This window comes from Diadema antillarum, unplaced genomic scaffold (genome assembly GCF_040938485.1).
Source record: "Diadema antillarum isolate AM-2024a unplaced genomic scaffold, OU_Dant_1.0 seq00000456_RagTag, whole genome shotgun sequence".
Lineage (NCBI taxonomy): Eukaryota > Metazoa > Echinodermata > Echinoidea > Diadematoida > Diadematidae > Diadema > Diadema antillarum.
In genome coordinates this window covers 244,120-266,468 of record NW_027271428.1, presented here as the reverse complement: position 1 = coordinate 266,468, position 22,349 = coordinate 244,120, and the positions used below count along the sequence as shown (strand labels likewise).

Below are 22,349 nucleotides of genomic sequence, written 5' to 3'. Positions count from 1 at the left end.
TTTCCTCAAATTTCAAATATATAACCTCAGACATGTTATGGAAAATCCCAGTCAATTTGGCCCCCTGTGCACGTAAAAAAATTAGCATGCAATGACAGGGTCGCTTGATCATGATAGTTAATTTCATTTACCCAGAAGACTCCATGTTTGAAAACTTGCCAACATTCAACCATTATGCCATTCATGATGCTAATAATTAATGGTTCTGGAACTATTTCTGATTTTGGATTTGCAGGTTTTGTTCATCAAATGGAAATTCCCCTTATTCAGAACAACTGTGTCTTTACTAAAAAAAAGTCTCTGGAACAGCACATCACCAGTTGAACGTGAGGCATGGCTCACGTCTCTGATTATGAGGTGGAATTTATAGTTTCTTCCAAGTATCTGTTATAATCTTGGTTGGAGAGACAGGAACTGAACGAAATGTGATTAAGTAGGAGTCCATCTGATAAAGACACTCAAGATACAATGTCACCTAAATATAAATCAGCTGAGAGCATAAAAGAGGTTGCTGTAGTAACTGCAATTTAATTGCAACTTGAATATACAATGTACGTATACATACAGCTGCAGAACTCTCTTTCCCGTTTGAAAAAGTGGAAATAAACTTCTCTCTCTTCATTGCAGATCAATAAGAAGGAATCAGTCCTACATCATCATTGGATTAAAGTAAAGTGAAGTGAAGCATAAAATGGACCTCAGGAGTTGGGTAAAAACATGGTTTGCAGATATATCACAAGGAATTTTGTGACTCACGTGGGTGACACTGGGCGAGCCCCTACACAGGGTGGAGAGCAGGCTGATGACTGTGGAGATGTTGGGGTTACTCTTGGAGTCGGGCGTGGCACCTGCTGCACCCCTAGGGGTGGTGGACTGGGTGGTTGTCACAGTGAACGAGGCGGGCTGTCCGCAGTTGGCCAGCCTCTCCAGGAGCTCGTTGGTCAGCCCATGCCTGGCGAGAGGGGCGGGGTCCACCCCGCGGCGAGTGAAGCGATCCGCCAGTGATGCAAAGCACCTCAGAGCACCATCTGCCACCTGTAATACAAAATGATATCAGTGTATCAAGAATTCCACGTCATCATGATGTCACTATTGGTCCTCGAGAATACCTGATTCATTTAACCCACAAACCAACACTGTACTGCTTCAAGGCCATTAGACTATGCAAATATCAAATTTTCCCTCAATGATATTCTGCAGTTTGCACTACGGCAAACCAACTTATTATACTTATTATAAAATGGGCTTTAGAATCTCAGCAGTCTGATTGGTCAATCATCATGCATTTATTTTTACTGATCCATACTGAGCCATGCATCCGGTAAAATTTGAACGCATGGCTCAAGCCTTGTCGTGTTGTAGGTGTGCCAGATGCGTGATGGGGCAAAACATTGAATTTCATGCATTTACGGACCCACTTTATAAAATGAATGATGCACAGGCCTGTTTCGTTGATCATTGAGAATTGGATGCTCTCGTTCAACTTTGGAAACTGTCTAAAACCCACTCACTGCGCTTGTGGGTTTAAACAGTTCCAAAACTAAACTTGTGCATCCAATTCTCACTGATCCACTCTGTCCAGTGCATCATTTGTATACTGTATTGCAGCTGAGTGATCCAAGTTTTACAAGCTCTGCCTTTCAGTGGATCACCCTTTTCCATCATCTTTTAACTTTCCTGTCAACCTTGATAAGTATGCAATCTTTCTCTTATTATTCAATTTATTTGTGCATACACAGTACTTTGTAACATACTTTAAGATTCACTTTGTACCAAAAATATTTCTCATAAGTTGTTAGATATCAAAAGAATATGATTCGTGAAATGTATGCTTTACATTTGTTCAACTCTTTTATTGGATGGAAACAAACTATACCTGAATTTAATTGAATTGAATACGGATCTGACAGACAATGATTTTTTTTCTTTCTTAATTCATGGCAGGCGAGATAATGAGTACTAGTCTACAGAGCTCTAGATGACAAAAGACTATGATAGAACTACTGCATGTTCAATGTACATCATGAACTCATGTTAGAGAAGAAAAGCCCCCAGGGTCTCTAAATTCACAAAACGAGCAAGGCCGCCGAGAATCGAGAGTCGATGATGAACAGAGCACTCGAAGATGGCAGCCGAAGAGGAGGCTTGACTAAATCACTTGGCAAAACAGTTGAATCACATGGCAACAACGTCCGGGGGAGGAAAAAACGGATGGTAGCGACGCGATGACAGAGTGTGTTTGTCGTTCACGCGGAGCGGAGCATGAAAAACGCATGGACGACTGGGACACTTACGCTAAGTCCTTCTGGAGCTGACCAGGCCCCGTTCATGTTGAGCCGCACATGTTTTACATCTATCGACATGGCTGCTTCATCAACATACAATGAAGTGAACGAGCAGATACGAGATGGCAGCATGCACACATGCACTATAAATTTGTAGCAAGGTGATACAAACATTTCTGTAAAAACTCTTATTTCTTTTTTTTTGAAAAAAAAAATGGGTCCCATCACCACGCTACACCAACAGAGACACAGACATAAAAGCCAAAATTCTTCACAAATTGGGCAGATTTCGTTCAATTTTTGATAGATGGAGGTACAGTCTGTAGGCTTTTTTTCCCTCTAGAAACCATTTTGTAATACTTTTGTTTATGCATTTGTGTCATGCATTATATGTATAATTATGTAAGTAATTTGTGCAATTACATCTTTATGTGGAAATTGTTATGATTTATATACATATTTTTTTTAGTTGTAACCAAAACTGCCAAAATGCAAATTTCATGCCATTATATTCTAAATGTGCATGACAATAAATTCGTATCTTAAATTTTGTACTTGTATACAAATTAATCACAGTTTCAAATAAGGTACCATGCAAATGCAATGGAAACAATCTGTTTTATTTCGTGTCCTTCGTAGACCAGCTTTTCTTTCATTAAAGGGATGGTACAGTTGTGGTTGTGATGGGGCTTTAGGTTTCCAACGTTTTTTGATGATGATTTTTAGGATAATGAGAAGCCTCTTATGAAATATGAAAGAGCATATAATTATAAGAAGAATTCAAAGTTTATTTGATGAAAATTGGTTTTGAAATGACTGAGATATCCAAAACAAACGATCCTAATAAAAAGCGGGACCCAACTTCTATTAGGATCATTTTGTTTTTCTTTGTGTTTACATATCTCAGCCATTTCAAAACCGATTTTCATCAATCACACTTTGAATTCCTGTTAGAATTGTAAGCTCTTTAACATTTTATAAAGTGGTAACTTCTACACCTCAACCAATACTTGTACCATCCCTTTAATGTCAATATGTATTGATGGCACGCATTATATTGCTATGAAGTATAGTATGACATGACAAGGATTCTGGCCACTCTCCAGTTTTGTGTAAAGAAAGGCAGTAACTGGTGAATTCCTCTTTATTAAAAGGTACTACTTCAGTAAACTTGCTTGTGTTATAAAGGCAGCTGAATGAATACAGTAGACACACACACCCATACAGACAGACAAACATGTACACAAAGATTTTGGGCTCATGTTTCTTTGAATTCAGCAATGAACAGGGGACATCAGCATCTACAGGAAATAATAAGTTGTTTCTGCACAATAGGCCATAATGCTAAGAAGTAACATAACACAGGGTGGAGATTATTTGAAATCTATCAAAGAAAAGTTATAGACCAGTATACATTGTAGACCAAATCATCTTGACTGCGGTCATTTCATAACGACATCACTTAGTCAGTATTTCTTTTTTTTTTTCTTCTTTAGAGATTATACTGACTTATACTGGGAATAGGATTAATAAACTTTATACAATTGTGAGTATCTGTTATGGTTGATACTGCAGAAATAATTTTGACATGTTATGCGCACTTAAAGGTGCTTCAAGTGTCAATAGTGTTTTTTAGTTTGAACATCCGGTTCTCATTTATTCACAAGATTCCAAATTTCTGTTACTACATGCAATGTTTGTAGGAGCTCGTTCTGTCTGCCTACAATGTCCAACTCCTGTTATGAATTTCTTCATTTAAAGGAAACTGACTGGCAGACATTACATTATGGTTCTTCAATTAAATCTATCTTCATTTGCTGCCCACCTGAGTACATTCAAAAACCACCACTAGCTCAGGTCTGCTACAACGTTATGATTGTGTGCATCTAAGTGAATTACTAAAGGAATCCTACGCATGTGTATGTGTCAACTAGGAGGTTGGCCAAAATAAGTCTGTAACCTCTTGGTATTCTTCTCCGAATACGACTGCTCGCAAGAGCATGTTGTGTGAGCATTTTTCGAAGCATTACAGGACTTCCGAATCGAGCCAACTTTCATGATACAGTCTCCCAGTGATATGATTCCCGTTACACTAACAGCACAAAACTATAGAATCTAATTCATACCACATCAATGCGCAAAAAATCTACTTCAGAGTCTTTGCGAGAGGTCACTGACATGCCATTCATCGTGTCAAATATCTCTCGAGGGCTATGGCCCATGTTACTGGACAGTATCAGCTTTCAAAACCTCTTTCAAAGGAAGATCGTGGACCTTCTTAATTCACACATTTATAAAAATACAGTGTCTGCAACTAGAATATCACTCAATGAAATGTAAGCTGAAATATAATCTCCTACATAAGCTCCTACACACAAGCTCGCTGCATGCCTGCACGTACACAAATGAGATGTCTGTGATGCTACAGCTGTACATGTCCAAACACTGTGTAGGGAATTTTTTTTTTTTTTTTTGGTCTGTTTGTGTGTACACACACGTGACTCTTTGCCCACTGGCTTGTCATGTCCTGGTACACAAACTGTGCACGAATGCCAGAGGTATTTGTATGTACTGTATACACGCATGCATTCTAAAGTTGATTTCAACCCTTCACAAGATACAGCTGGGCTACAAGGGGGGTGCTCAGCATGCTGCCCGAGTGGCGCAGAGTATAGCCTGGCCACATTATGCATGGCCTGATTACAGGCACGCCAGCCTTCTCTCACACTGGGGCAATACTGATGGATAAGACATGTGTTTACATTGCAGGCACTACAGTGTAATCATGGTAATAGACCTCTGGTCCGTGACTCATATCTCTCCACATAAAATGTGCGTAACGAGTACCTCATTCTGTCCTGTACCGAGACACATAAACACCTCATTATATCTGAACACCCCACAAGCATTCAACACACACACATACACACACATGGACGCCAGCCTTCGGACAAGACAGACCATTATAAGCAATGAGTAGATTAGGTTACTCACTGGCTGACCTTTCCTTTCACCATGAAGCGATAGTGTTAATGAAAAATGCTCTCAGAGGTCATACTACTATGGGGATATTTTTCTGATATTACATCAAATTGCAGCATGCTCCCCCTCAAAACCAGTTTTAATAAAATGCAGTAACACTCTAACTTTTAACTCTGTGTCACTCTAGTACAGTATTTGCTCATGCATACACACACATAAGAAAAAAAAAAACACGCTATAAATTGTTATTTACCAAATGTTGCTCCAGTAAAGTAAATTTCCTGTATGTTCACTGTTTTTATCTGTGTATTGTGTGAGACTCATTTGCCCGCGAGTTCACTCACAACAGCCAATACAGGCATGTCACAAACAAAAGCGTACTGGCTCATGTTTCCGGACATGTGACTTTATCTAGAGTAAACACTCTGGCAATACGTGTGTAATACAGTGATCTTCTTAATAGCATGAAGGTCATGCTTGCACAATATATGAGTATCGGTATTACAGTACCAATTCATTTTTCTTACATTCATACAAGAGAGGTGGACTTTGCATCCATATGATAAACTGATGATTCACAGTTGCACGCCACAAGCTCAGCTGTCTTCTACCATCTGTCTTTCAAGCCTCTTTAATAAGATGTTCTGCCCTCCGATAATAAAATCCCTCCCAATTTGAACGATACATCTTTGAGTGGAAGCAGATTTAATCTCGAGCTACCTGAATTTTGCCCACAAGGAGAAGTGAAAACATGCATTTGCACTCAGAATTTCCAACAATATTCTATGCTTGCAACTGATTGACAAATTGCTCTACATCGACGTAAATAATTTGAATAATATTCTATGCGTTCCTTGCTGGCATTTGCCCACGTGCCATGAAATGATATTGTCTGATTCATAAACATGCTACATGTATGACCACATACAGAGTCTCTCATTGCAATGCCTATCACATGCTTCGTCATTTTCAGATGAGTCTTGAAAGCATTCCTTTTGGAAAACAGCAAAGGAGTTTCTCCTTTGAAGTCTCAAAGTTTACCAATATCTTAAGCTGCATAATGGCAGATGAAACAGCTTACACTGAATTTTTGACAGCCATTTCATGGTCAAAACAGTACCTTATCATACCCTAATTCTTGTGTACATGGAACGTAAAACTGTGGACAAAAACGTTTCATAAATGGGACTTCATTTTCCGGGCCCAAACCTATATTTAATATTTTACTTCTCATTATTGGGAAGAGCAAATAGAGTACATGTAAGACGTACAATGTTTACCCCCCCCCCCCCCAACTTAATTCCTACAGAACATGACATCTTGAATTTATTTGGACTTTTTGAATTGACATTAATCAAACTATTGAACAATTACCCTGAATTACTATCACAAAAAAAAGAAGACTAATCTCTACATACAAGAGATTTTTTTTTTTACTGCTTTATATTTACAGTTTATGATACAACGAATGAACAACAAGTACATTTCTACACAGTATTACCTGCCATCCTGATAAAAGCCCATGATATGGTAAAGTGCAGACGAAAATTACAAGTTATTTTGCAACGGGTGCAAGACTATTGTAAAACTTATGATGTATGACAGAGTACTATAAAATTGTTGAGATGTTAATTTTTGTTTCAATAGTCTTAACAATGCAGAGTGTGTTTGAATGCCCATAAAAACCAAACAAAGAATTCATGAAGCATGTAATGATTGCCTGTTTGCAGGCAGGGCTCTTACATGTCTTGAGACATCTTTATATTTTTTTTAATGTTCTTTGGGGGGAAATCTGCACAAATTTGTTCTTAATTGCTTACATACATGTACATGTATCTATGCAAGAGCTAATATTACAATAATAACAAAAGCATGCCCCCCGCCCAAAAAAGTGTATCATTTTGCAACAGAGATACAGTTTTATATAGATACACAGAACACTACACTGCTAGAGATAATACTTTTCACTTGTGGTTCTTGAATAAGCAATTCCTGATATAATTTCTGAAATTCTGGATTTTACGATATTCTTATTAAAACTACTGGTGGTGGGTTTTGTTTTGTTTTGTTTTGCTTTGTGTGTTCTTTTTTACAATGTGCACTAAACGATGTGTTCTTCATGACAATAACAAAACATACATGTAGGGGGGGGGGGGGAAATTGCAGCAAGTTTTATGTAAGTTTTCAAGGAGACACCATACTTTGCCTGGTCCGAGAATACTATGACTTCATCTCATGCTTGTCCATCTCCATGGACAATTGACGAGTCTTGATCTTGGCATGAAAAAAAAAAAAAATGGGAATTGAATGACAGCTGTTCAAGCATGCCAATAACTGACAAAAACTGCCTCATCTTATGGTGTATAAATGATCACTTTTATAATTCTACATAGCAACAGACCCCATGCTGACCTCAATGGACAAAACCCCGAACATACCCCATAAAAAAAAATAAATAAATAAAAGGCAAAATACTGCACAAGAACACATTCCTCACATCTCAACCTTAATGTACAACTGTAATTATATTGCCTTCTTATAGGGTGCATCCAAGACAGACTATAGATAAACCTTCAAAAAGCAAATGCTATATACCCATATCCTGCCATGATTTACGTTGCTATCTGTTTTTATGCCACTGACTCGTATGAGTTTTAATTTTCAAATCAACTAGAAATTTTTTTTTTCTTTTTTAAAGCAAATGTATTAACATTTATTGATAACTTATTTGTTGAAGAGTTCAGTATTAGTGGTGATATACCGGGTGTCCCAAAAAAAGCGGAACGGTGGATTTTCAGTACCTTGCGGTCTAAAAGTTATATATCTTTTGACATCATTAGAAAGAGCATCTTCCGCAAAAGACTATGATACCAAAATCATTAAATTTGGTTCAGTACTTTTTATTCTACACCAATTTCTGAAAATGCAGTCATTGTCAAATTTCGCCGGATTTTTGCGACTTACGAGATAATAATTTGAGTGCGACAAGCGATCCATACGGTGAATATTGTGTAAGCTCGGTGATCCATGTCAACAAAAGAGACAGCTTTCACATTGGGCACGGGCCAGGAAAAAACAGTGTGTGTGTGTGTGTGTGTGTGTGTGTGTGTGTGCGCGCGCTCCCAATATGAAAGCGTTATCTTTTATTGACATGGATCAACGAGCTTACACAATTCACCTTATGGAACGCGTGTCGCACCCAAATTATTATCTCATAAGTCGCAAAAAATTGAAAATGACTGCATTTACAGAAATTGGCGTAGAATAAAAAGTACTAAACCAAATTTAATGATTTTGGTATCATGGTCTTCTGCGGAAGATGCTCTTTCTGATGATGTCAGAAAATATATCACTTTTAGAACGCAAGGTACTGAAAATCCACCGTTCCACTTTTTTTGGGACACCCGGTATAGGCCCTAACAATTTGATTTTCCTCATTTCACTACACTTCAGTATCATAGCAATTAAAACAGAAATATTTTATTTATCATGCAGTTGTCATTTATGTCTGAAATATAGCAATGAGCATTCTCAATTAGTTGCACATGAGGAGTGGAAGATTTACAAGAAAATGTCCTTGGACATCTATAATTCCAAAATCTATTTTTAACATGAACAAGAAAAAAAAAAACAACAAAGACCAGCCTCTACAAGTGTATCTGAGGAACAGATACACTGTACACCACAGCATAGAGCCTACATCACATTCATTTTGTTACATCTTATCAATGTATGAAAGGAAACTGCAATATCACTATTACTAGCACCATGGGCATGAGGTATCCCAAACATACGTTTCACATCATCATGTGGTTGGCACAGTTAGAATAACATTAGTTAGGTTCACACTCTGTTCCTAAACTTTAAGTTTACGTCGAAAACTTAACTCTCGATGATTAGCTTGTAGTTTAGCACCACATGGACAAACTCAAAAGTTAGCAATCCTAAAGTCGATGATTACAACTACGAGACATCTTTGGGTTTACGCTTTCTCCACTAGGCACGGGAGATCCCCACTCGTAGTTTCGCTCCGTGTGGACACAATAATCAACGAGCTTGTAAGTTAGCATGACCCTCACTTCTGGTTCGCATCCGGGTCAACCTCCAGCTGTGCTATTTGTATGGGCATAAGGTCATCTAGCAAAGACTATATTAAGTTGTAACTTAAAGGTTAGGTGCGCATGTGAACCTACATCATGAATGCACGAGTGGAGCTAATCATCGACAGTTAAGTTTTCAACATAAACTTCAAGTTAGGCAATTGCGTAGGCACGTACTATAGTAACTATTGGTTCTCATTTCTCTCTCTCTCTCTCTCTTACTGTACTTCCTCCTTACACCCCCCCCCCCCCCCAATCCACACGTCTCCAGACCCTTTGAGGGGGAAACCAAAGGCATTCTGGCCATGCGTCTCTATGAATAGATGAATAGCAATATATGAGCCCCCAGCAAGTGGTCGACACCTGTTACAATTCAATCACGCCATGTAGTGCCTTGATGATAGCCCATGTATTGGCCTACACTGGGGTCAGCTGAGGTCACCACAGGGGCAACTTGAGACAAGCCAACAGGAAGTCACATTAATGACTGTCTAAAAGAAAATCTCATGCCGGCCAGCCGCTGGCCAGCCGCTGTACTTGAAACAACTGCATGAAGGTCGTCGCAAGGGAAGGAGACCATTGGTCAGCATACTGGTGTCAGCCATCTTCTTTTGTTTTTCTCTTTCTACAGGAAATCCATTTATCAAGTCACTTCCCTACAGTATCTATGTTGGTTGTGCTATCTGTAGACCCGGGAGCGCAAGGGAGTGCTGCGAAATGTGATAAACAGCCCCCTCGTGGCATGACATTTCGCTGGGAAGGGTTTTGAACTGAGAGGTCGATAAAACCTACCAGGTACTGTAGCTATATGCCAAATGCCATATCACTTGTAAAACATGGCCACATTTTCAAATCGTCAGCCATTGTGACATTTTCACAATACATTGTATTGACAACAAATTTTGGAGATCTCCACATGTTCACATTAAAAACATCAAAATAAGTTAAGCACAAAAAAAAAAAAGGCAGCAAATGCTCAAATACACTCACACACAGGAGTGACATGAAATTTTAAAAATCATATTCTTTCACTAATCAGTGAGAGTAGCTAAATTCACATAATTCTGCAAATTAATTCATACTTGACAAGGTAACAACGCCATCAACTTGCAAATTTAGAATACAATGTCATGGCCTATAAAAGCAGTGCCAAAGTTTCATTGTAAAAAGCCCAAAGAAGTTGACGGATTTATACGACTAACCGGTGCTTTCATTCACACCACATTCACACTTCAGCTAATTTGCAAACACAATGTATCTGAAGATCAAATTGGTCGTATCAATCATCGATAATGCCTACTTGAAAATGGAGTCCTGTTTAGGACTATGTCCTGTATGTTATTGACACCTGATGTACAGTTATGTTATCAGTCGTGCTAATGTTTGCCCTGAAGCGCACCAGTGGATGTGCAGAATTTTTCCAAGGGTTGAGCAAAGTTTAGAGGCAGCGAAGACACCATCTTCTCAATGTGATTACCTTGCAATATTGCACACTTGTCAATTATTTCACAGATTGTTTACTTTTGCATGAATTTCATGAGTCGAATGATATTCGTGAAATCGACTCATGAATTCGACCAATTGTCTGTCAAGCCCACATTTTGCAAAAATACTGTATATACTCCAAAAGTACATGGCATGAACATTTATAGCATACTACGATACATTCAGGCAGCATGCTAGTTGTGGTATCCATGTTCACAACAAAGTATCTGTTAAATACATAACGCAAATATCGACCAGTTGAACATTGGGAGTTGTATTGCTTATTTCATAGTCGCTTTCTCAATGACATGATCCGTGCTGCAAATGCTTCACATCAAAGCATGTTCCCCAGGTCCCCTTCACCTTATGAAATAAGCGACATCTCTTATCACAGTCATATATTTCTCTAATATTGCACAGGGCCAGGGAAGATTTGTGGGGGAAAGGGGGCAGGGGGGCAGGAGGAGGAGTGGGTGCTGGGTTGAAGGGGGGAGAAACTTACATGGGGATCCTCGTGTTTCAGGAGGGTAGAGAGGGACTCCACACAGGTCTCCAGCGAGGAATCCGAGGGCTCCATCTTGCCACACAGCCTGGAGACCACGGCCATGGCAGAGTGCAGCGTGTCCTTGTGGATCATGGAGCCGTTGTCTCGGATGAACGTCAGCACACAGTGGAGGCCGCCGGACTCGAAAACGGCCCCCGACTCCCGGGTGCACATGAGCTCCAGGACCTGGAGTGGGTGACAGGTTAAAAAATTTTAAGAATTCTGTTAATACCTGCCTATCTGTCACAGCTGAATTTCTCAAAGATGGTAGCCCTCATTTGTTAGTCCATTTTCCTATCAACTCTTCTACCCCCATAAAAAAAATAATAAAATCAATAAACTAATCCATAGATGACCCCCATTGGCATGAATATCTTTACATTTATATGCATGACATTACAAGATGTTTCTCCTGCTTCTCAACATGTGTTCGGTCAAGGACTTCATGATTTCAACAGGCAAGCACCAATTCTTTATTTAGTTGACACCGAGATTCAGTTGCCTATGGCAAATGGGCAAGGGGTTCAAGTCCTTCAGAGGGGGCTAAAATGTCATCAATTTTGTCACAGCTTGCTTTAACTGTAAGCATTCAATGCTTACTCGGCGGTCACATAAATACAAGTAAATTCAATCCATCAATAATAATTTACAGCACCCTGAACTAGAATCCAATACATTTATTTCTTGTGTCAAACCAAGACAGAAAACCCAAAATATTACTAGTACACTGTAGATGATTCTTCTGTGCTACAACAGGGTTATGTCTATTTTACATTGTTACATAATCAGAGAAGGGCAGAAAAATGTTACACTATCCCTTAATAAACTGTGCTTCGCATTACTGTAACTTGTTGTTCCTCTCATCTCAAAACAAAACAAACAAGCAAACGGTGAATGATACTGCATTTAACATATGGCTTTCAGGCAAGGGTCAGATCGGGCATAAAATTTGACACCGAGCTTTGTGGCTAGCATTCAGTCTATTGTGCTGGTGGGTATGAAAGCAAGCATTGACATTCCTAGAAGAATGTGCAGCACACAGTCCATCACATGTTGACAATGTGAGTACACACACAACAGGTCACATTGATAAATCAGTGCACCCTCCCCCCCCCCCCTACATTGTACAGTTACAAAGTAAACAATGAGCACGGATGAGAGCCAGCGACTGATGTACACAGCATGTACTTCTTTGTGAAGTTGACTCCAAGTTCACTTTGTTTTTCACTCACATGTGTGTCAGCCTATTGTGACTGCACTATGAATGGCCTTGTGGAGACATTGTGCATCAGATATGAACAAATTGTACATGCAGTCTCATCTATAGAAACTTGCAGGTTAGACATACTGTATGATTGAAATGTATTCTATTGCAACTCTACATACAAATGTACAAATAGGTTTAGAGCATTGGTAAAAGTATCAGCTGCTCACAAAGCATTCTCATGGATGACACTGACACAGTTTGATCATTATTTATTTTGGTTTGTGTGTGTGTTGTTTTATCCATTTTTGTAGAATCTTGTTATCTAAATAGTTTCATTGAGCTTATTTAAGGATGCTCATTCTAATCAATACAGCAAGAACCTTCTTGAACAATTTTTAATGTTTTTGATATACATGTAGGCCTACTCTGATTATCATTTCTCATATTGTGCATGCCTTATCATTTACAGTATGATAATGCTCCATAATTTGAGTATTTAATGGGTTTCACTGATGGTACACAAAACCACATGAAAGAAGCTTTGAGATTTTCATGTTTAACCTGAACCAATCGTATTGCTTGATTGCACATGTCGACCAGCATCTGAATTTCTAGCAATACTTGAAAGCTACATGTATGAAAGTCTCTTCCTTCACATAATGACAATTGTTATGTAAAAAATACATTGTTTAAAAATTAGCGAAAAAAAAAATGTGCATATCCACGGGCACATTGTCTGTGTGTGTGTGTGTGTGTGTGTGTGTGTGTGTGTGTGTTTTCTAATACAAATACTACATAAGTACATACCATTGCCTTAAGCCAGAAAAAAAAAAAGTCATCAAGCAGTTCAAAAGGAAATTGCTAATACTATAGAAGTACCCACTTTTCTTGTACCCGCAGCAAAACTGTCCTACCTAAAATAAATCCCCAGATTTTCACTTTTCAGGGGGATCAACACCATAAGCAGGAAATTGACCTCCACCAAAGTTCAATGAGAAATGCCAATTAGCAAAATTAGTCCCATAGTGTATACAGGGGGTACAAGGGAAGTCTGAATACAATACAGATACACTATGTACTGTGTGCATTCCAGACAGTAACCACTCTCAGAATAGAAACAGGAAGTCACAACAAAGCATTGTTCATTCAGACATGACTAAGTATGAACTGTGTGAAAGTGAAGTATGGGAAAACTGTGTCAGCAGTTATCCAATTGCCTTTCAAATTAGAAGGCATTTCAATGATTAACAACAACAAATTCTGACTTTGTGCTAACCAACGTAGAGTGTAAACAGCCTTATGTTGGCATTACTGCAACAGAAGACATGACTTTTCCACTCTTAAAAAACGCTCGCTTGAAGACATGGGATGATCATGAATGGTAAAATCGACTTCACCTCCTTTCTCTTTGCGGGTGAATTCTCTTCAATGCCCATGTTATTGTATGTTTGCAGCACGGTAAATATCACTAAGCCAAGATAAATGTTTGTACGCTGACTCAGTTTCTGGCAAAGAGGCCTACAGACAGTGTACCAATGTGATGAGTTAATAATACATACTGTGTGTGTATGAGACTACAAAGTGTATCTCACACTGTGTACGGATTGTATGTCATTGCAAATTCTAGTACACAGATTACTCTCCAACCAGTGGCCTACATTTCCAAGCTAGCTGCACTGATCTGCCATAAGCATCGATTCTGTACACCGTATTCTGCTCACAGTGCAAGCGAATGGGGCATGTACACGATGTATTACTCAGTAAAAGAGGGCAGACAAAAGAAGACTTTGGAGTCGGCAGCAAGGACAGTCTGTCTTTTGTTTCCAGCAGCACGTCGTGAAAGTCACAGCACAGCACAAGAGGACAATTATTACCAACTTCCCACTCAATGTGCAGGTACAACAAACTGTATCTCAATCTGGTGCCAGACACAATACACAAAGATGTGCACCAGCAACTCTCGGGGGGGGGGGGGGGGGGGCATCCATAAAGTTCTGTACTAAAAAGGTGGACATGGGTGATGGAGTACAAAAAAAAAAAAAAAAAAAAAAAAAAAAAAAACAGAACAAAATTCCCATCCATGCAGCCTCTGTAAATCATGTTAGGGAACTCTCCCATTAATGCGACTCACAAGTCAGGAATATTTAGATGACCCAACACTACCAGTCCCTGATTCACATCTCACTATAACTGGTTGTAAACTGCTATCATATAGGGGCCTGCAGGTACCTCTGTACAATACTGTAGGTTGTCAAAGGGCTCAAGTTTAACTCTGTGTCAATAGCATTCATGTTCTATGCCACAGCAACTCAAAATGATACAACTGACCAAGATATGAACAACAACAGCACAAAAGCAATGATTACCATCTCATAGAGGAAATAAACAAAAACTTAGGGGACTGCACATGAAACAGCTTGGCTACATCAAGCTGAAGAACATCACTTCATGGTTCATGGCAGTTTGGACACAGAATCTTCATTTTTTCTATGACAATTTATTTTTATTGCACACATTATTCTGTGCATTGCAACCTGCTACCCTTCTTATAATGTATCACGTTTGCTTCTCCGTTTGGAGAATTCTGAGCAGATGGATGTTTGGTAAAGAACCAAACTTTAAACTCCAGCATTTCAGCTCAGGGAAGCAACAAGCTGAAAAAATATTTTGTGTAGTGCAGCTCGGAAGAAGTGTTGATCATGCAATGGTGGTTACATGACCTCAATACATAAAGTCCCTGTTCACAATCGGCCGATAGGTTTTGTCTGTTATGAGTCACTGACAGTCAATACCACATCAATAAGGATTTGAAGGAAGTCCTTATTCCTGGCTTATTTGCACAATAACTCACTATTTTCATCATTAACATTTGATTTTTTGTCATTGTATAGCAAGACACTCGGAATCATAACCGCATTGACCTACAAAGCTTTGAAGAAGTCAGCATTCACATTCTATTTGCCCATTCACCCGTATTGTAGTTTAACCTTGTGACATTTGAAGTACAGCTGTCAACACTTATGATTGAGACTTGGATTAAAGGGAAATGCGACTTCCATGGGAACATTAGCACAACTACAATTTTACATTGCCAAGCCACATTTTCCATCACATAAACAGGATATATTTTTTTCAGCAATAAGTACGTAGTAGATAAAAACTTCTAGTATACATGTATGACATCCCCCCCCGAAAGAAGAAATTCAAAATAACACAAAGGCAGCCATGGCAATATAAAAGGCCTTAAATTTGTAAACAACTTATCATGTGGTAGTCCATTGGACTATAAATGGCTTGTGAGTGATTTGATTTGTTTGGTTTCACTTTTTAGGCTGAAATGCAATCACTCTTCGTACATGATGCCACTCACATCCTTGAATGGTTGAGACAGAGAAAAACACGCTATTATGATTTATTCAAGTAAGCTGTAAATTGGATTTCGAAGCTTTTAACCGTCATGACAAATTTGAGCCCCTGAAAAAGTGGAAAAATATCATCACTTCTTTGTGTTAATACCTTTATGCACTGTTCAGCAAGATCCTTGCTCGTCCGGCAGGAGAGCTCGACAACAACGAGGCGATTGCAGAGGGCCTTAACGGCACCATCAACAGCCACGATCCTGCGCGTGCATTCTGCCGACACGTCCAGGTAGTACGTGATTGCACGTGCTGTGACCTCCAGCACGTTGTCGGGGGCGTGTTCGTCCAAGAAAATGCGACATAGTGCTGGCAGGAAGGTTCTCGGTGGACAACTGCAAAAAGAAAAAGCATGCCAAAGATTGTCATCCAAATACATGTACAATGCTCGTTGGAACGCAGAGTAGCCTACATTGTATCTAGAATGTTAATGACAAAGACCGAGTTGAATGTATTTGTTATTACATTTAGATTTGAAATACTGTGGATTATATCGACAATGTAACAAGTTTATCGCATAAAACCTAAAGGGAATGAAGGCTAAATCCTTCATGAATGCAACAATGCAAGGAATTGTGACAGAGAAAAGGAATTATGTTCATTCATACAGATTTTACTAATAAACAGCCTTCTAGGAAATATCATATGACATTTGATGCTTATGAGGTTACAAATAAAACATCTGATGACATCATTGTACTCTTCACAGTAAAATTCATCCATACATTTGATATCACATCTACATGTACACATATACATGTACCAGAATCTATTTAAAATTACAATACATTTCTATTTTCACATTGTATACACTACCAACATTTTCTTCATAAATTGTTGCACATGTATACAAGAATTCCGCAAGACATGGGAAGTCTTTATACAGCTTTCAGGTTCACTGCTCAGCACATGAAATAAAAGACATTCCTATGCATGAATTGTTGGTTCTTCGGGGAGTTGAAATATTCTTTTTTCCCTTGCATCTGCACCCTTGTCATTTAATAACGCTTGTCATAAGACAAGTGTCAAAAGCGGCTGCTGGTACTGATCACGTTTTGCTCCCTCCTGAATGGTCTCAGCCTTGCCAAGCATGCCATGCCCCTATTACTCAGTGGGACTGCTAAAAATAACCTGAAATAGCATGGCAGGAATGCCCAACCCTGCATGAGATGCGTCTAGTGGTCTTCTACCAGGAAAACACCCCCATAGAGCTTACTGTTTACAATTGCAGGCCCCAATAGCTTTCTCTGCACACATAAACATGATTGCAGGCTGGCCAGCTGACACTATGGAATAAAGCATATGAGTAATGTGCAAAGTTTGTGTACTCTCCGGTATTCAAAGACTGCACTTACAATGTTGTACACATACTTTGTACACCTTATGGTATGTTATTTAGACATACAAAGGGTGTGTACAGTTCTGGTCGAGGTGAAGATTTAGCTTTTAACGTTTTGTGAGATATTCAGAAACCACTCTATGAGATGTCAAAGAGCATGCAGTTCTAGGGGTATCAAAAGTTTATTCGATGAAAATCGGTTTTGAAATGGCTGAGATATCCAAAAACAAGGTGAAACTATATACTAATAAAGTTGGGGCATGTTGCCTTTTATCATTAGCACTTTTTTTGGATATCTCAGCCGTTTGAAAATCAATTTTCATCAAATAAACGTTGAATCCTTCTTAAAATTACATGCTCTTTCATATTTCATAATAGGCTTTTCATTATCTCACTTACATTGTAGGAATGTTCAAAACATGAATCCCTACCTCAACCAGTACTGTACAGTCCCTTTAATCTACAATACAAATTGGAATTTATTGTTTACTGCAACCCTGCACAAAAGACTGTACTGAGAATATCAATCAAACAAAGTTTACTGGTATGAAATAAACTATGTAAAGTACCAGCAAATAAAATGTAAATAAAATCTAAAGAAAGCAACCTAAACTAAAAATATGAAAAAATAGCACAATCATCATTATGAACACGGTACAGCCATTGCTGTGCATTGAATCCCTGGGAATATAAACAGAAAGTTACGTATACAGCTGTACCTGTAGCAGTACTTGCACAGTTGATCTCTACTAACTTCTGTATCATGTCAAAACTTTCTGTTGTTGATTTAAATCATTGCACTTGCATATCAGGCAGTACCATTATTATTTAAAACAACAGACTTTGCAGAAAAGAGTGCATTGTCAGGATAACAGCATTTCAAGGTTTTGTACAAACTGTATGCACACTGCACTGGTAGCATTACAGTTGTACATGAACCTGCTTTGCCAAAAATGAACTGGTGTACAGCTTGTTTACTAGTATGATATGCCTGATGTCTTACAATAACAGTGCACAATAGTATCGTATTTCTAACGCTGCACTGCCCCTGATGACGGCATTCAAAGAATGTGGTTGTGTTTGTATAAAAATATGCTATTCACATTCCCACTGCATTCATCACAACTTTTGGATGTTTGGGGGAAAAACAACTGCCTTTGAATGTGAATACATGTGAGCATGATTCTAAATCCTCACATCATGGCACTGTTCAAACAGGTTTGTGAATTCTCTTCAGTCTGCCAGATGAATACAAATTTTGGAGTATACAATGTACTTCACAGAGTCTAAAGGTAATCTGTTTTTGTGGCTCGATATCAGGAGCTGATGCTATTACACTGCCGTTACGTAAATGCCTACCTCACCATTTTGTTTCACACACACACACACACTCGTGACAGAAATGCAATGTATCATACATGTAAATTGCATCACAATATACTGTAAAACATAATATATTCGCTGCATGAAATTTTCGTGAATTGGAGCCGACGGCATTTTTCATGGAATGAAATTTTCGCAAATTGCCACTGGCAGTCAATGCATAGTGTAGACAAGAACTTTCATGTGCATTTTAATTTCACAAATCTTGGCGCTCGCAAAATTCATGAAATTAAAAAGCACACAAACATTCCTCGCTATACAGTATGAGAGTACAGACATGGGGATGGGAGGGTACAGTTGTAACCCTCTGGCACTAGTGGCAGATGGTGGTAGTGGGGGGGGGGAGGTATAGGAAAAAAAAAAGAATCTAAAATATACATGTAGGCCTACTTGGAATGTTCATTTCCTAACTACATGTACAATGCATTCCTGGTTGTGGTTGGATAGCATGATATTCTAGACTATCCTGTTCGTAGACTTTGAGACAGGAACAAAAACGAATGATTCATATGCAGTTGGTCACATAAATCTATCAAAAGCATATGGTATGGAAACTTCACATGACCTGTTACTGGGGGGGGGGGGGGGGGGTGGAGTCATTCTGCTTGTGCTACGATGTATACCAGGGCTACACACTAACTAACCCATTTTACCTACTGGTCCAAACCTTAAATCTACTGGTCCTGTACTTTATTTTTTAACTTGCCCTGACAAAGTTATTATTGTTATTTTACCTGTCATGTCGGACCACTAAATTCAGCAATCCCTGAAAATTTGCTGGTCCAACAGTGATTTTTATCAGTCTGGGAAGTGGGACCGCTGGACCAGTGCCAGTGTTCAGCATTGTGTATACTTTGTATTATTACAAATGTATCTGTAGGTCATCTACAATCTGTTGATGTGCTTTTTGCTATTATCTCCTTTTTTTTTCTCTGACAAATAAGGTCTACAAGATATTGATCAAATCACTCAATTCAACCTGCATTGTATTCTTTATTATTCTTTTTTCTAAAGAGTGCTCCCTTTCCTTTAGTTTTGCCTTTTCTGTCTACAGGTAGTCAAAAACATATTTATTAATTTAGGGCATTTGTTCACTTGAGATAAATATCCCATTGAGAAAGTCATACTGATTTTGCCAAATGTTTCCATTCAAAAGCAGCATGTTAGCAATGCCTGTGAAATTTTGTGATTTATGATGGCCCAAAGAGAGTGTAATGAATTACACTGAGAGTGAAAGGTGAAATACAGGAAACAACAAAGAAATTTGGTGACATCATACACAGAAGAAGAAATAACAAAACATCTTGAATGAAGTTGTAGTTAAATTATTATTTTTTTTCTTCTAACCGTTCTCCTACGTTAAAATTACAAGAGGCATTTCGATCTTACCAGCACATACAATTTGTATCACTGGGTACAGTACATGTCCAAGTGTTGTATATGAAGATCGATAATAAAACACACATACAAAAAATATAAAGAAGCAAATCCTTTCGTTACCTTTGTGTACAAAACAGAAAGAGACAGGGAATAATTTCCTTCTCAAAATTGGATCACAATTTTAGTCAATGGACACATATTTTTAGCAAAATGGTATGCAACTCTATGTCACGAAATTGCTACACTTGAATGAAATTTTGTATAGCAGTCATATCCAAAATGCAAAGCAAACAACTACAATTTGTAGATGCGAGACCAGGAAAATTGCTCACTGAGAGAGTTGACAAAAGTATCAAGGAGTTACTGCCATTCAAATACAATGTAGTCATAACTTTTTCATCGTCTTCTTGCTTTGAAATCTTAACACTGATCTGTTCTTTATTACATCACTGTCTTGGGATTTTTGAACTTCTTTCTTGGTGTAAACTTCTCTTCCGCCCACATCGTACTATGATTTGAGGGAGACATACCAATCTTACCTTGGGTGCAAGCTAATCTTGTTTACACCCTTTCACAGTAATCGTCCTGGTTTCCTCTAGAGGAAAAAGGAATTTTTTGGGGAAAAAAAAAACACCCAACAACATCACCTTATTTCTGAACACTAATTCCATTCCCTTTGAAGTCCCCTGTGTCCTACCAAATTTCACATTAGTTACGTTCAGACGGGAGCCCTTAACCTCGAAGTTAGGAAACTTCGAGGTTAGAGCTTGTAGTTAGGGACCGTGAAGACGCACTCGTAGTTAGCAAACCTCGAGGTTTGCTCGATGTTTCGAGCCACGAGAAATCTTATGGTTAGCGCTCTAACCACGAGCCGCGGGGAGGGGGGGGTCCCCACTCGTAGTTAAGCACCGTGTGGACACAAAAAACAACAAACTCGAAGTTAAGAGTGACCTCGCCGTAAACTCCAGCCCCCACAATTTCCCTCTGCTTCCGGGTCAACCTCCCAAACGTACACCACAAATACACTACACGTGAAAAACCTATGACGCACGACACAACAACATCATCTTTTCTTCCCATGCGCTTGATCTCTGAAACTGAACACGTCGAACTCGCTACTGTATTCTATATCTTCTCCGACGCTAAAAAAAAATGTTTTCGACGAATATCTTCATAAAGGCATATTAAAAGTCATCAGTGCAGTGCTATCTCTGCATACCATAACAGAGAAAAAGAGTACCTGTAAGCGAGTCTGACAGGGTTGGACTAAAGAATAAATAGACGCCTTGTTAGCAGTGTGGGCTGAAACTTCCGGTTTTGTGGTTTTAAAGGACAAGTTCACCTTCATAAACATAAGGATTGAGAAAATGCAACAATATTAGTAGAACACATCAGTGAAAGTTTGAGGAAAATTGGACAATCGATGCAAAAGTTATGAATTTTTTAAATTTTTGTGTTGGAACCGCTGGATGAGGAGACTACGACAGCTTGTGAGTCATATGCGTACAACAGTATAAAGAAAATGTAAAAGAAAATTCAACATATTTTCACTTTTTTCGAATAATAAAAGAGCACTTGACTTGCCTCTTTCTAAAGGCAGGGGGAATAATATTACCCATAACATGTGTCGGTAAGGAGTCAGGGGAATGTGTACTTTTTTCAAAAGATGGAATTTTGTGAAATTCTCTTAATATTTTCCTTATATTGTTGTACGCATGTGACATCTAAGTTATTCATACACAGCAGTAGTCTTCTCATCCAGCGGGTACTGCACAAAAACTTCAAAAATTCATAACTTTTGAACGGATTGTCTGATTTTCCTCAAACTTTCAATGATGTGTTCTACTAATATTGCTACATTCTCTCAATCCTTATGTTTATGAAGGTGAACTTGTCCTTTAACATCGAGTGGGACCCACTCGTAGTTACGGGGGGGGGGGGGGGGCAGAAGCTTAACCTCGAGGTTTCGTAACCTCGAGGTTAAGATTCATCGTGTGGACACACGTCGTAGTTAGGGGGCAAGAGCTAAACCTCGAGGTTTCCTAACCTCGAGGTTAGGGCCTGCCGTCTGAACGTAACTAATGTTATTCTGAGTGCAGAGCAATTCTTTGTTTTTAGGATACTGATAACAACACATCACAGACATTTCCTCCTAATTTAACCTTCCTGATATGCATTGAATACAGCCATCCATGACCATTTATCATGTGACAACAGCATGCAAGCTT

At 38.8% G+C, this 22,349-nt stretch overlaps 1 protein-coding gene across 1 annotated transcript in view; it reads right to left on the bottom strand.

Annotated features, from left to right (window-relative positions):
* Nucleotides 1–22,349, bottom strand: part of LOC139732952 (E3 ubiquitin-protein ligase HECTD1-like) — an 81,029-nt gene that overhangs the window by 48,544 nt on the left and 10,136 nt on the right. The window contains 3 exon segments of the mRNA XM_071643789.1: nucleotides 757–1,035; nucleotides 11,355–11,582; nucleotides 16,120–16,354. Coding sequence (XP_071499890.1) covers nucleotides 757–1,035; nucleotides 11,355–11,582; nucleotides 16,120–16,354 — 742 coding nt within the window.